We start from the raw sequence: 15,289 nt of genomic DNA, 5'->3' as shown, positions 1-15,289 counted from the left end.
TTAGTGATTGTCACCGTTCAATTTGATTGTGCACTGCCGAACATCCCAGGGCAGTTAGAGAAAGGCCTTGGTGTTAATTCAGACTGAGAGCAGGAGCGAGAATAAGACTCTCGGGGCGTTGATGGCTGTTGGAGTGATGAAGATTGGTGTGCGATATGAAGCCGTTGAAGTGGCAAACAAAATGCAAAACACAGAAACAAGGTCCTGGTTGCTGCAGCTTTGTATGTGAAGACATATTTCAGCCAATCAACCACATTGTTTTATGCTCCAATCTCACTGCCTTTCACATTTCTTTTGTAACTCAGAGAAGAAATCATACTAATACCCCCGTACTAACATCTGCTTTTCATCACTTGACCACAGCCGTAGTAATTGTTCCCATTAAAACGAAACCAGCTATAACTGGCAACTTGAATGATAGAGTGTTAGAGTTAAAATGAAGCTCAGTCTAAATGTCAGATGGGAATCTTCACATGGGTGTTATCACACTTCTGCCCATTAAATCTGACTTCAGAGCCTCTGTGGGATCATTAAAAGTGCTGTGGTGAGCCTGATACACTGGCTGCTACATGGCACCTGTGTTTCAGATAAGACTGTGGTAGTGCTGTTAAGGAGAAGCTTCTCGAACCCTTTGGTTTTTAGGTTTGTGTCATGACAACCCCAACATTTTTCATAAGCACCGCGAGCCATTTCTTAATCTTACATGTTCCAGTGTTACGCTTACTGTGGGTGCATGCATAATACAAAACATAATTCCATATAAAAATACATTTATTTTGAACAATTTCAAAATGGCAATTTGTTCACAGTAAGAAATGTGATTCCAAACAAGACGATTTTTATATAATCGACAAAAAGGAACAATATCATAGAAGTTTCATGTTTCATGCACAACTCTGGGCAAATGCACAACTAGACTATAAGACAAGATGTTTAATAGTTTGTTTAATGTGTCAAGTAAAATTTAAAATCACAATGATATATATATATATATATATTTATATACAGTACTGGCTCACCCCAATAAAAGTCTTTTATCACAGATAATTAGGGCATGCTACTGTAAAAAAAAAACCAAACAAACAAAAAAAAAGACTGAAATTAAAAAAAGTGGACATACATCTTGTTGTGAGACTTAAAATCAGGGACACAACTGCCTGCTCAGTGGGCTGCCTTAACAACAATGTATGAAGATGCTAGTGTACAGATTTAAATTCCACCTTATTCTATGTACATGTTGTCAATATTTCCACTTGTAAGGCCAGACTTTCATGATGTTGTATACCATATTCTGAGAAACAGTCATTGAAAGCACCATGTTATCTAACAGAGCAGAAACATACATCCCTGCCTTATATTCTTTACCAACAGTCACATATGTATACATAAGCATTATATCTACAACTCAAAGACCTCTAGTTTTAGGATGGTAACGTTTAGCTTGAGCATAAAGTTTAAGAGGTTAATAGAATAAATTATATGATTTAAAAAAAAATATCAAAAAATCAATTATATTTTTGTCTTATATTATAGTCACACTCAGGAAAACAGTGACGTGAGCCAAAATTACTGAGACTGTGTACAATGATGATCTTGTCACCTGAAATGATTGTTTCAAAGACAGGGACCAGGTTTGCAACCACTCGCAGTCAGTTGCCTTTGGTGCATGAAGACAGCAATAAAACGGCAAAAAGACGGAGTCAGTCTGCTATCAGTCTGCTTTCAGTTTGAATGTAGCTGGCTCTACATACACAGAAATTCACATTAAACGGAAATTCACACAAACTATTTACAGAGTTCAGCCAGAACCTCACAGATCTGAAACAGACATTCCTCCATAAATAGTGACATCATTGCTGCAAAATTACAGAGATGGTCAGCAACCTTGCTTTCATATAGAGATATAACCAGAATACAACTTGTTGGCAACCAGTTGAGTCATGTCTCCTATTTCAAAGAGATGCGTCGCAGATGAGTTGTGCTCACTGGTGCAGACTGACTCAGACTGATTGCAATGTGTTGCAATCTGTCTGTGTTTATAAATTAGACTGCAGTCTTTTGCAAACCTTTGCTAACCTGTCTGAAAGTGACTGCACTCAGTCTGAGTCAGGCCATGATTGTTTAGAGACAAAGGTCGAAGGTGTCGCATGCTCAACTTCTGCTTCTCTTACTTGCAATTGGTCGGCAAATGCAAAAAAAATCTGATGCAATCACCAGGCAACCACCAATTTTTCATAGTCACAATGGGGTTGCAGTGCTAGTTTTATATTAGTGCGACTGAGCTGTTATGAAGGAAGAGCAAAATGTAATCTGCCCCATCATGCAAGTCTTTGTTAGATGGGTTGACTATCCATCACAGCTGTGTCCACACAACAAGTGATTCTCAGCAGTGCGGCGACCAGAAACCACAGAGTCAACCTCAAGTGACTATAGATCGATAAAACTGCTGACAAAGCAAAGTGGGCAAGTCCAATATAAACTTTTCTCAAAATTGAGGCAATTGATTGAAGTGACTACCAGAGAGAGCACAGGATGCCGGTGATTGACTTACAACCTGGTAATCAATATTTTAGAGCATAACCAAGGCAACCAGAGCCTGGAATGATCGCTAGCAATGAACTGTTGGTTTCAGATGCATGAAATGCTCCCTGTGTGGACACGGCTCTTCAGGATGTAAAAAAGAGGAAAAAGTAAATAAAAAGTACGAATAAAACAAAATATTGTAATTGACAGAGTTTATCATTTTTAGTCAAATTAGTATGATAGAGATAAATATGAATGCAGCAGAACCTTTTTATTACATGGAATCAGTATTTTCCAGCCCTGTTTAGTAGTATTCTAATATTCCCAGAGGGCTGTCTCCTTACGACAACCACTGAGAAATCAATGTTGAGTTTACAAACTATAGTAAAGCCTATCCATCCTCTCTCTTGTACTAACCTCTCCATTAATAATATCCTCCTCCGTATGAACATTATACTCATATATTCCTAACACTGTTTTCTATAGAAGGGCACCTACCAAAGCTTCTGGGGTATTTGTTTTCTAATGTATTTCCCAAATACTATACAAAAGGAGTAAAACCATATTTAAAGCAACACAACATCATCTGAATATTCATAATATTAATAATGTTCATATTAGCAATGTAGGATCCATGGCATGTGGTAAAGAGCGATGGAGTGTTGACGCCACTTACTTTTTGCTTGTTGCTGCACTTATTAACACATTTCAGCAGTTAACTGTCCCCAAACTAGAGGCCCTGTAGTCTGGCTCAGTGGATTCATCTTTATCATCTGGTATTGTAAACTAGATACTTATTCTATCCACATGAATAAAAAAAACATGTCTCAGAACGATAGCAGCTATTGGCGTGAAAACAAAGAAAAAAAGACCAGTAAATAAAACTATTTCAGCACAGTTGAAACACAACAATCAGTACTTACTCTGTAACAAAGCTCATGTCTTAGACATTAGTACAGTTTGGAAATTCCCTTGTAACAATTCTCTCCATATTTCTGCCAATTCCACCTGAAAAAAAGAAGAAGAGGTGAACAAATTATTAAACTGAGTAAATAAAATAGCAGGGGACTGCTGTGGCATGATTTGGCTTTTTTGTTTTTGTAATTAAATGTCTTGTAGAGGCTTTTATATTTAATTGCATCATTCATGCATTTTGCCTGAAACACACTAAAAGAACATGGCTTATCCGAGCAGGGCTGAGCTGGTGTTGACGGCGGGCCGATAAGATACGATCGCTGTGACAAGTGGGGTCATTCAGATCGTCCAGACACTGGCTTATTCGAAAGTTGAACTTCAGCGTCTCAACCATCTCAGTTCAGTAAATTCAGCCATTTGTATAGAGCAGCCTGAACCTAATTTCATGTTCATCCTCATAAGTAATAACCTGCAATAAATTCATTAAGGTGGAGACCTGGCTGTCAGTTCAGGTTTACAAAAGACATACTGATTTTTTTAGCTTTAAATTAATCTTATAAGAGGGATGTTTTAAGACTAAAACTTGTGTAGCCTGCAGCAAATTGAGTGTTTAATATAAAAGATAAAATGAGCTTTAAAATTGAGATCGGAATTCTAGTGCTTTTTAAAATGAACCAGAAACAGTAACTGTATATTAACTAAAGTGAGCTCTTTCACCTCTATAAAGCTAAAAGCACAGCTCAAAGAAATGAGCAGAACACTTGATTGTCACAGTATAACACAGTCGGTTAAACATCAAGTATATCAGTCTGTTCAGTTAGGAAGCATAAACTATTGTAAATCCATTTCACCTGCTTTGGTAACAGTGAAAGTGACAACAGGTTCACTGGAGAGGCAACAACAAGACAGCTGCTAAAAAAGGAATGTTTCTGCAGGAGGTGGCCACAGACAGTTGCTCTCTCCTTATCCCTCCTGACTGATTTTTCTCTTATTTTGCTTTTTATTAGTGTCCTTGTCACTACTGGTAGCATGAAACAATACCTGCAGCCCATTCAGGCTGCACAGGTAGCTGCCCCAGGATGGCGCATCCATACGTGCCATCACAAAAACTTTGCTGTATGTCTAAGGACAGTCTCAAGATTGTGGACGTGATACCAGAAGACTGGCAAATACATGAAGAGAGGTGGACAGGACCGAAGAAGGGCATCAACCAAGAAGCAGAACCGGCCTCTGCTCCTGTGTGTGCAGAGAAACAGGGGTAGCACTGCCAGAGCCTTACAGAATGACCTCTAGTGGGCTCATTGTGCATATTTCTGACCAAACTGTCAGGAACAGACTCCAGGAGACTGGGATGAAGGGCTGAAGTCCTTTAGTGGGACCTGTGCTCACAGCCCACCACCGTGCAGCTCGGCTGGCATACGCCAAAGAACGCAAAAATTGGCAGTATCCACCTCTGACCCCCCTGTTGGCTTCACAGATGAAAGCAGGTTGACTCTGACAACATGTGACAGATGTCAAAGAGTCTGGAGACACCATGGGAAACTTTACGATGCCTGAAACATCATCCGGCATTACAAGTTTTGGCATGGGTCAGTGATGATTTTATCCTTATCCTTGGAAGGTCATGCAGACCTGCGTACACAGACTGCTGTTAGGTACCAGGAGGAAATCCTCAGAACTTTTGTCCATTGATGTCATTGCATCATGTTGTTCTCAACAAATTGTACAATATACATCAGTAAATAGTTACAACTTAAATATGTCATTCATCAAGATGTGGTGTTTGACTTAAGCATTTCCTTGATTTTTTGAGCAGTATACTTATTTCCTTCTGTCTGGATGGCTGCTGTAAACAGACAAAAATGATAAATATGTTTTCAGACACGTTAACTTCCATTTCTATAAACCAAAGATTCTTATTCTAGTTGGGTTTTCTTTCAAATTTAGATGGTTCTGTTTTATTTCAGACCAATGCATAACAAACATTACTAATGAAGCAGCAATAAACCATTTTTCTGGGAAAGCAAAAATAATTAATATACTTATCCTTTCAGATTTATGTGGCCAATTGTTTTTCAGCAAACACGTTACTTTGCACAACCAGTTGTTACAAAATAACATTATCCCCTCTTTCAGCTCTGTGTTTGGTCTCCTATAAAGTTTTTATAGCTGCAAAATGTCTCACTATTTTTGCCATCTAAATTTTAATCTTGACTACTTGCTGTTTGGTGCTGAGCTGCTGGAGTTTTTAGAGCGTTTTCACAATAAGAGTTGACTCAACATGCTAGTTGCAGATTGCATAACTAAGGTTAAGCCCACTGTAAAGCCCTGCAAAGCTGAGGGGAGCTGCAGAGTCAGAGGTTAATTCTCTGTAGGTTCATCAATAAGAACACCTTTCAAACTGTCTTGTCACATTGCCTTTTGATACACTATTATTAGAAAACAAATCAGAATCAATTTAAGGATGTCACTTAAGAGTAACCATCAATGGAGCACATGCAGGATGCATCCGAGACTTCTGATAGCTGTGACTAATCATGTAACCGAATGAGAGGTGCTCTTCAAAAGTTACTGCTTCTGTGTTTTGTCTCTTTGACCAAGAGACGACATTTGATGCTCCTACAGTCAGCCTAGTGAATTCAGATGTAATTTTTGGAGGTTACATACAGTACAAGCCCCATCCTCCTTTCAAAAAAAGTTTCCTTTTTCCTCATACAGCATCAATTTTGTACGTACAAATGCTAATCAGAGAATTCTAACTTGTCTTCCTTAGTTGATTGCTAGGTAGACTGGTCCTGACAACTTCCTGTCTTGTGTAATGTATCATACATGAATCCCCTTTCCAGCATAATTAATCCCCATTTCAACTCAACTGTAATTTTCCACGGAGCCCATATGAGCTGTCATTTTAATCATTTAGTATTAACATATATCAAATGAAAGTCCTTAACTAAGCCGCCAAAAAAATGTTCATTTAAGTCTGTCAGATACTGCTTGAAACATTCAAATCTTCCTTTTAACCTTCATGAATTCTGACTGTAATTTTACTTAATAGCTGCAGCAGCATTGTGACAGCTACCAGTGATAAGAGATTCTTCTTCTTTTTAAAGCATGTAAGGATATTTGGACTAAAGTGAGGACACATAAAGTCACTGAACCCACACATTAATTAAATTAAACTCTCTAGGGACATATTTCCCACTGGCTGGTGGAACACCTGCCTTACAAGACATGGAAAGTTCAGTATTGTATAACAAATGTGCTCTATTTATTCCACATCTTTAAAAAGAGTTCACAAAATTGTGTAGGTAAATCATCGATGGCAATATTCAAAACAGATGAACAATCATATTAATCTTGCAGTAAGCTGAACAGCGACTTGAACTAACAGATGGTAGACTTTATAACGTTCCTGTAAAATAGTGAAAACCGAATACAGCAGACTCAGCTTTCTGGGAACATTTATATCTCAGCCAGAATTGGAATACATGAAAATCAAACCAAGCTGATGAGTACTAATGAAATCTTTAAGCAGCAGGTTGTAAATTCATTTAGCATAGCGAGCCACAGATTAAAGGCCCCATGCTGCTCTGCCCTTTTCTAAATAAACACTCTCGAAAGCAACTAAAAAGGAGTAAATTTGTTTCAGATCAGCAAGGACTTGGTTGAAACAGCTGAGAAATGAAGAACAGCCAAAGTGCTGAGTGACCAGAAAAAAGGCCTGCAGCCCACATGTCTGTGTCAGGAGCACTGCAATGCTAGTTTTGTCAAACAGTCCACACCGTCTGCAGGGACTGAATAGTTCTCATCTAAAAGACATCACAGCGGATGTCAAGCATAGCAATCAAAAAGTTAACTTGTCATGGTGATATCTGGTTTCTGTGCAGATGCTGCAGTTGTGCTCGGGCTGTGCAAATTGCAAAAATATGACACACAGCATTGATAAAGACGTTCCAGCACCTCAGACACGCACTGAATTTTAATGTATTTTTGAGTAGTTTCACTAAAAAAATAAAAAACAAGCCATTTTAAATAAGAGCAAAAAGAACATCATCGTATTTTGAGTCTACGCTAAATTATATTTCAGATTTATTCAAATGCTCAGTGATATTTTTTAGGGCAATAAAAAGTTAATCAGCATCTGTCTTTTACAATAACATTCAGCCTTTAAACCCCGTATTAATAAAATACATGTTAATACATTACAAAATAATCACAGCAGGTTCTCATATACTCTTAATGTGGCCCTGAAATAAAAGCTTGCATCATGAAACACCGTCTCTTCAGTGATTGAAAGCAACAAAGTACACTCGGGAGCATTTATACTGTACTTGACTATTTGGCATTTATACTAAATGTTTACACACTATGTTTTAACATAAAAGTAGGTCCAGCATTTTATTGAAATATATGATCAAACACGTGAATACAGTATATAAGGCAAAAACAGAGCTTGCACAATTGTAACAAGCTTGAAAGTGAATATTTGATCTGATCCTCTTTAACTCTCTTAGCAGCATTCTTGTAATTTCTTTAAGTAGTCTTCAGGAATAGTTCTCCAGGGTTCTTGAAGGACTTTCAAAGCTCTTATTTGGATGTTGGCTGCCTTTTGTTCCTGTTCTCTATCAAGATGATCCCAAAATGCTTCAATAATATTGAGATCTGGACTCTGAGGAGGCCAATCTGTGACTGATACTATTTCAATTTGTGCTTTTTCCATCCTGTAGACACTTACTGTTGTACCTCACTTCTGACCTCCTCCATTCATATTGATTATGATTTGAACAAAAAACTTCAAATGTGGACTCATCACTCCATGAGACCTGTTGCCACTGATTTTCAGTCCCGTCCTTCTGTAATTTTGCAGACATGAGCTTTTGCTTCATGTTTTTATACCTTAAGAATGGTTTCTCGACAGCCATCCTTCCACTGAGACCACAAAGGGCCAGATGTGTCTCTAAGGCTCTGTGTCAAGTTGTTTTTCATTTGTTAAAGACATGACTTTTAGATATGGCTCATACTTCATCATCATGTGGATACTTTTTACGCCTGCCACTTCTTCTTTTGTCCTCCATTTGTCCAGTTTCCTCAACTTTTTTTTAAGGATACACTGCACAGCACGCTGCGATCTGCTAGGTTTTTAGCTAATAGCACCGTAAGAATCACCTTGTTGTTGCAAAAAGTAATATTTTGTATCTTTCAAACTATATTGTTAACATTTTTTATACAAATGACATTTTTTGACAGGCTAACAAAGTGCCAAACAATACAATTTAAAATTGGTTCTTTGTTAAGTTTTCTGTGATGTGTAGATGCAACACTGTTAATCCTGTAAGCTAAGAGCCTTTTTAAGCTTAAATGATTTAAACCTCAGTGTTAAGTGGTTCATAAAAATACTCTGAGAGCTGCACTGAAAATAAGTAAAAAAGCAACCAATGTGAAAAGAAAAACTTTGACCTTCAGAAAGCCTGGAGAATTATTGCTCCCGACCATTTAAAAAACATTAGACATAGCCTGGGTACTTGGAAGTAACATATATAGAAAAGAGGGATGCCTCACAACTTTTGCACAGTAGTGCAGCCTCATTAAAATGTAGATTTTGTGTCACTACTCCATTAGTAATAATTATGGCACATTTTTTAACAACACAGTCACAGTTTGCCTGCAGTAAAGGCATTTTGAAAGGATTACCTATGTTCCTCGCCTCCAGCTCTTTTTCCATGAGTTCTTTCTGGGAGGGAAACTCACTGAGCTTGACCTTGGACATGGTGTCATTCTGACCGACTGTGCTTATCACTTCTGGCTCCTTCTCATGGCTGTCCTCAGTCTGGACGTGGATCCAAGGGATTTTCCTAAGAGACAGCAGAGCAATAAAGGTGATTAGCTTTTGATTATCAAGTGAATTCAACAGTATTTACTTTGTTATCTCAGTAAACATACCTTTTGAACTTGTAGATGAAGAATGCAGCTAAACCAACAAACACCACGATGAGCAGCATTAGCATGGCCGACCCACTGGGAAGTGAGTTTGAGTCCACAAGTGGTGCTGAAAGCCAAACACCATAAATGAGCACCAAACTTTTTATATAATATGTGTTAAACCCATTCCTTTTTCCTAAACCATGTCCTATTCCAAGGATATTACTTCATTACCCAATGTCATGAAGAGCATCTCCCTACATGTTATCCCCTCAGGGCATAAAAAGCACCTTTAGGAGGTCCACTGCTTCTCTCCAGGGTTTGTACTGCAGGCAGCAGCAGCTTATGCATAGTCATGGCTTTATAAATGCTGAGATGCAATATTCAAAGTATTTCCTCTCACTGCCCATCTTTCTCCCCGTCACAGAGAAGCCTATGAAGTCTTTGACCTTTCCGGATCATTTTAAAGGCAACCCAGACCTTTGTATGCAGACACAAATGAAGACAGATCCATTGGTGGATGAAAAGGGTAAAGACACGCGAGGTGATCGACACGTTTTTACGATATGCTAATGACCCGGTGACCCTGTGAATTTCCCGTGCATATCAAACACCTGCTTTGTCAATCATGTGATTGATTGGCTGACTTCAAAGAGAGCTACTGTCTCATAGCCTCAGGTGCAAAACTGGCACTCTGTGAAGGATATTTAAATCCTGTGATATACAGCATCTCAGGAAACACTTTGTCTTTGCCTTGCTTTATTTTTTCAGAGCGTCGTTAAAATTCAATGTCAAACCAGTCTAACGAAGACACATCTTATCTAATGCTCTGTGGATCTGTAGACATGCTGTATTAATCTGCCGTAAAATAAGCCTAGGGCCTGTTTGAGTGTTTTGTTTTCACGTATCTCTAAAAGGGTTTCAATGTAACAACTGCTGAAAACTTACCCAGAGTTTGCTGAGTCATGTACACAATGATGCGAATGTCAGCTTTCAGTTCAAACTGGATCAGGCCTTGGTTCAGGGCAGTGACAAAAATATTTGATATCTGTCACAGGATTTTAACAAAAACACACAGAAAACAAAGGTTTATGAGACATTAAAATTTCACGAACAAGCAAGACATTTTTGGAAAAGAAAAGATTGATACAAGCTTCACGCTCCGATTAGCTTAGCTTAGCATAATGACTGGTGGCGCCATTGACTGGCTCTCTCCATCGTTCAAAGAGTCGGCCGAAAATTAACGCATTACACTGTGTTTCTGTCGCGTTTTGCACTTACTTTGTGTTTATAGAGTGCTAGCAAAATAAGCAGTCTGCAGATCTTTTGTGAGCTCAAAAGCTTTTGCTCAAGATCATTTAACAAAAATAAATAAACATCAACTATTCTGACAAAAAGACAGGAGCCTGAGATGGAAGTGGCAGAACTGAGGATGTTAAGAGTTTTCCTGAGGATGTAGTGAAGGAGGACGTGCAAGTGCTTGTGTGACAGAGGAGGATGCTAGGGATATGCTAAATGAAGAAACCACAAGCAGAAGAAGGAAAATAGAAGAAATAAATACCAACTATGGAAACATGCATACCAACCATATGAACAAACAGTTAATCTTATTATCCTATTAACAGCCTTTAGGTCCTCTTAAATATCCAGCATAAATATAAATACAATGTATGTTTCATGTCCAGGAAACAGCAGCTCTACATAAAAGCTGACATGATATAAAACAAAATTTCTACATTATCGTGGCTCTTACCGTCTCAAGAGCCTCTTCGCTCCCTCTCTTGTGCTCAGTAGATGTCTGCTCATCAGGCAGAATAAAGAGCTCTGCTGTAGTTGGAAGCCCTGGATACAGAGACACCAGCAGCTGATCTTCATGAATCCCAGACACCTGCAGTGACGCAAAAATACGACACCCAGGTATGGCTTTACTGTGGAGGCTAAATTCACAATAATGTGTCTGCTAAACTAAATAAAAGAAGAACACATGGGTTACAAAACATCATGACTGCTGTGTCATTTTAGCACACCCGTATAAAATAGTAATGACCCTGAAAGCCATTGGTGTTCGCTGTCAACTGCAGGAAAGATCTCTTAGGAACTGATGTACCTGTGATAGAGCTGTCCGCACCACACGGCCTATGTCCTCCCTCCATTCGGGGATGTCAGGATTGTGCTCATCAAGCGCTGGCGAAAACGACAACAGCAGTGACCTGAAGAACTCTGGAAAAAAGGTGAAGTGATGTCTGTTAGAATATTAACGCTACTTCTGGTTTAGGTTTTGATTAATCTGATGTGCAGTTTTGTCCTTTTTCATTTGGCAACATCTGCCTTGAAGTTAATTGCTCCTCGAGATTTCGTGTTCGCATACCGTGACATTTTATTCATTAGATAAGTCCACGTTGACATCAACGTGGCGAAGCTTGCAGCGCTGACCGAGAGGCATCACACTTTCCCTGAGATAGCATATTGCATATTCATGTAACAGGCATCTCTCCAATTAAAGTGCTTTGAAGACTGTCTCCCCCACTCACCTTTAACAGTTATAACTTTTGAATCCTGCATTACAGTGCTCCCAGAAGCAACCTGGACCGTGACCTTGCTTTTTCCTTCCCTCTGAAATGTGTGTGAGATGCTTCCCTCCAAGGTTATAATGGGCTGGATTTCAAAAGGAAAAACACAGAGAAATGCACAGAAAAAGCTGCATCCTCATGGCTGAATATAGAACACTACGTATATCTACTGTATAATGAGGGGATGCTGCGCTGAACACAATCAATCTGATAGACAAATATAATCAACCATCCAAGCTGGATCCTCCAGAATGGCACAGGGCAGTCACATGCTGTCACTTTTTACATGATTTGTGGGATTTACACTTTTAGATTGCAAACAAGAGCACAAAGACATCAAGAGAGGAGTGGGAAGATGGGAAAAAAGCAGCAGTAAGAAGGATAAATGCCTTGTGTGTATAGAAGAATGGTGGGAGGAGGTGGAGGAGGAGAAGCGTCTCACCTCAGAGCTGTTGTCAAACCACCAGAAGAAGGTCAATGTTCTGGTGTGGCTCGGCCAAACCACTGCAGTAAGATTAGCCTCCTTCCCCCTGATGGCTACAATGGGAGCGGAGAGATACACGCGCTCTAGTGGACCTGTGGCGATGACAAATACGCCATCATATATCCATACATGCATCGAATGAATGCAGCCAGCAAGAAAAGTATTATTGTGATCACAGCTGATGTACATTTAGCTTCAGGTGTGTGCTTTTGCATTTTCCAAGGTTAAAATGCATAAAAGTAATAAAACCATGACTGAAATGTAATTCAGCAGAGTGGGAACGTGACTATCCATGAAAGAGAAGAGGTTTATGCTATCTGCACAGCCTCAGGAATCAGTAATGATGTTTCTTATTCACATACTGGTGATGTGTAAAAACAGTGTGCTGCTGTCAGATCCGTGGCTGTTTTCTGCAGTAGCTGTCACGCGGTAAATCCCAGTCGTTCTGTAGATGTGCTTGATGCCATCATCCGCCCTGCTCAGGTTAGAGTACGTGATCTTGATGCCATCTCCAAAGTCTAGCTGGATGCTGGTCCTCAGCGAGTCTCCCTGTGGACAGATGGTGTTACATAGCATCTGTCATCATGGCTTAGGCCAGGATACTTTCACTTGGACCACATGCAAGGAAAGAACGATCAGTCTGCCGCTGAAGTGCTGGAGCTGAGATGTCATATAGGCTGTGTCATAAACACTTTGAAGGTGAATATGAATGGAAAAAGACAGAAATTCAGCAGAGAAAACAAGTGGAAATGTGAAAAGAGAGCCGCAGAGGCAAAAAAAGGTCATGAAAGAGTCCCAAAGTAAGATGGAGGAGTTTATAATCTGGTGTCATTTTTCCACCTGATCACTCAAAAACAAACAGACGCATTGCCATCACCAAAGTGTTTTTCATACAAATTACAGAAACTTTAACAATAAACTTTTGGTTTTATTACTCAGGCTTTGAGCTATCTGTAGTGAGATGTCACGCTGAAACAAAAGATCAAATAAACTTCATTTGTGGTGATCAAAGCAATGAAGAATTGCACTTTAAAAACATTCAGCAACACCCTGTCAGCAGTTTTTAGGCGGCATTTCAGAAGAATCTAGTTCCAATTAAATTAGTTAACAATAAGATCTCAGGACTAACTTCTTCCTTAACTAAACTCAAGTTGTTTCTTTTTCTAACATTTAATGGAAATCTATTTTATGTTAAAAGAGCTAAATTTAAGTGGAACAGGGAACAAGGAAAAACAATGTTTGAGGTGATATTTCATAAATACATCCATTTTCAGGCTAAAGGTTTTTTTGATAACCTTCGAGTTAAAGCTGTTTAAGTTTTTGGGCAATCTATGTAAATCCTGCAAGGTACACACATTGCATTCAGATTTGTTTTTTGGTGCAGTAATGTGCTGCTGTGAATATATTAGTCATAAATACATCAACGTTGTATAATCTATTAGTATTTTGAATATCATGCCCTTCTTTTTTTTCTGCATTTGTCTTCTGAAAAAATCAATACATATTTCCCAGAAGAGAAGTCTTACAAAATATTCCTGAGAATAATTTGAGATTTCAGATTACTTTTAAATGAGGTCTCCATTTTTCTGTGGTTGGTAACTACCATCATCATTTCCAGTTCCATCCATTTTTGTTACTGCTTATCCAATTCTGGGTAGTGGAGGAGGGGGCTGTAGCCTATCACGGCTCACTTGGTTGGCAGGCCCATTTCCAGTTATTGTATTTATTTATTTATGCATTTGTAGAAATGCTTTTTTTTAAAAAGCAAAATACAGGAACAAGATTTCTTCATTGGTGCTTTGTTGCAGAACAAGGAGCAGTTAGTCAATACAAATTATTCTTGGATGGAAAGATGATGTAATGCTGCCTTTAACTGTGGGAATAGATGTTGAAGTCTTATTGAAATAATAGAAACTTCATGGAAAAACAATAATTATTTGATGGAGGGAAGAGGTAACCTGTGTGGTGTGACCATAATCGTTTTCTTGAGCCAACCATTGTTGAAAAGGGTTTTTTTTCTGAATATAACATAATTTTATTCTGAATGATAACAATTACTAGGTGAAAAGAGCCTATCTGAGACAGCCCATCAACAGTATGCATGTATATATAAACCAGATTTTTCTGTTTTTGGTTATAAATCATTTTTAATTCATGGATTTTTCATGTGTTTGTTTATAAATATGATACAAAGAATTGAAAAATCAAAGGTATAAATTCCACTTCGATCAGGTTATTCGTAAAGATAATTTTCCCATTCTTGTATTTGTTTGTCCAAATAAAATCAAACATATTTTTCTACAGTATGCAGTATTATATTAAAACAATATGAATTTATTAACTTTATTTTCTCTAAATATGTGAATCATTTTTTAGATATGGTTCGTTAACTCGGACGTTTAACTTAAATCGACTTTTCTTTCCTTTGGGTTAAAGTTAGGAAAATGAAACAATGAACACCTCGGAAGAAATGAAGAAACCGTGTTCCTGTCTTTTATGTGGTCTTTTCTACAATATTTTTTTTTTCTCTCTCCTCCAAAGTGAATCTCAGTCGTGCCTCATGGAGAACTGGATGATGATTCCTCGTAGGCTCCCAGTTCCCACTGAGCGACCCAGACCGATGGACGACATCTTGAATCTGATGCTGTTTTCTGGCAGACGATGACGACATCAGCTCAAATAGCTTTTTCAGTCTCTTAAACTCATCTGAACTGATGCAGATCCTATGCCTTTCACATCATGATATTGTAACATGCAGCTTTTCCAGCCCCTCTGTTTTTTGCTTAGTTTATCTTTTTAAACAAGCTTATATACGTTTCCTTTCTGGAATCCACTGTACATCAGTTGTTTTATTTCCTCTCTGTTGCATACTTTACTA

The 15,289-nt window shown here is 38.5% G+C and overlaps 1 protein-coding gene across 1 annotated transcript in view; it reads right to left on the bottom strand.

Moving 5' to 3' along the window:
* Nucleotides 1-753: 753 nt before the first annotated feature.
* The window catches only part of sorcs3b (sortilin related VPS10 domain containing receptor 3b), a 53,122-nt gene continuing 38,586 nt past the window's right edge, over nucleotides 754-15,289 (bottom strand). Inside the window, exons 19-27 of the mRNA XM_031756847.2 lie at nucleotides 12,774-12,960; nucleotides 12,370-12,503; nucleotides 11,889-12,012; nucleotides 11,465-11,577; nucleotides 11,111-11,245; nucleotides 10,306-10,405; nucleotides 9,379-9,484; nucleotides 9,130-9,290; nucleotides 754-3,531 (exon numbers count right to left, since the gene is read on the bottom strand). Coding sequence (XP_031612707.1) covers nucleotides 3,467-3,531; nucleotides 9,130-9,290; nucleotides 9,379-9,484; nucleotides 10,306-10,405; nucleotides 11,111-11,245; nucleotides 11,465-11,577; nucleotides 11,889-12,012; nucleotides 12,370-12,503; nucleotides 12,774-12,960 — 1,125 coding nt within the window. The 3' untranslated portion in view covers nucleotides 754-3,466. The remainder of the gene's footprint in view (nucleotides 3,532-9,129; nucleotides 9,291-9,378; nucleotides 9,485-10,305; nucleotides 10,406-11,110; nucleotides 11,246-11,464; nucleotides 11,578-11,888; nucleotides 12,013-12,369; nucleotides 12,504-12,773; nucleotides 12,961-15,289) is intronic.

The sequence above is a fragment of the Oreochromis aureus genome, linkage group 13 (genome assembly GCF_013358895.1).
Source record: "Oreochromis aureus strain Israel breed Guangdong linkage group 13, ZZ_aureus, whole genome shotgun sequence".
Lineage (NCBI taxonomy): Eukaryota > Metazoa > Chordata > Actinopteri > Cichliformes > Cichlidae > Oreochromis > Oreochromis aureus.
The sequence above is the reverse complement of the archived record's forward strand: the minus strand, read 5'-3'. Positions and strand labels throughout refer to the sequence as shown.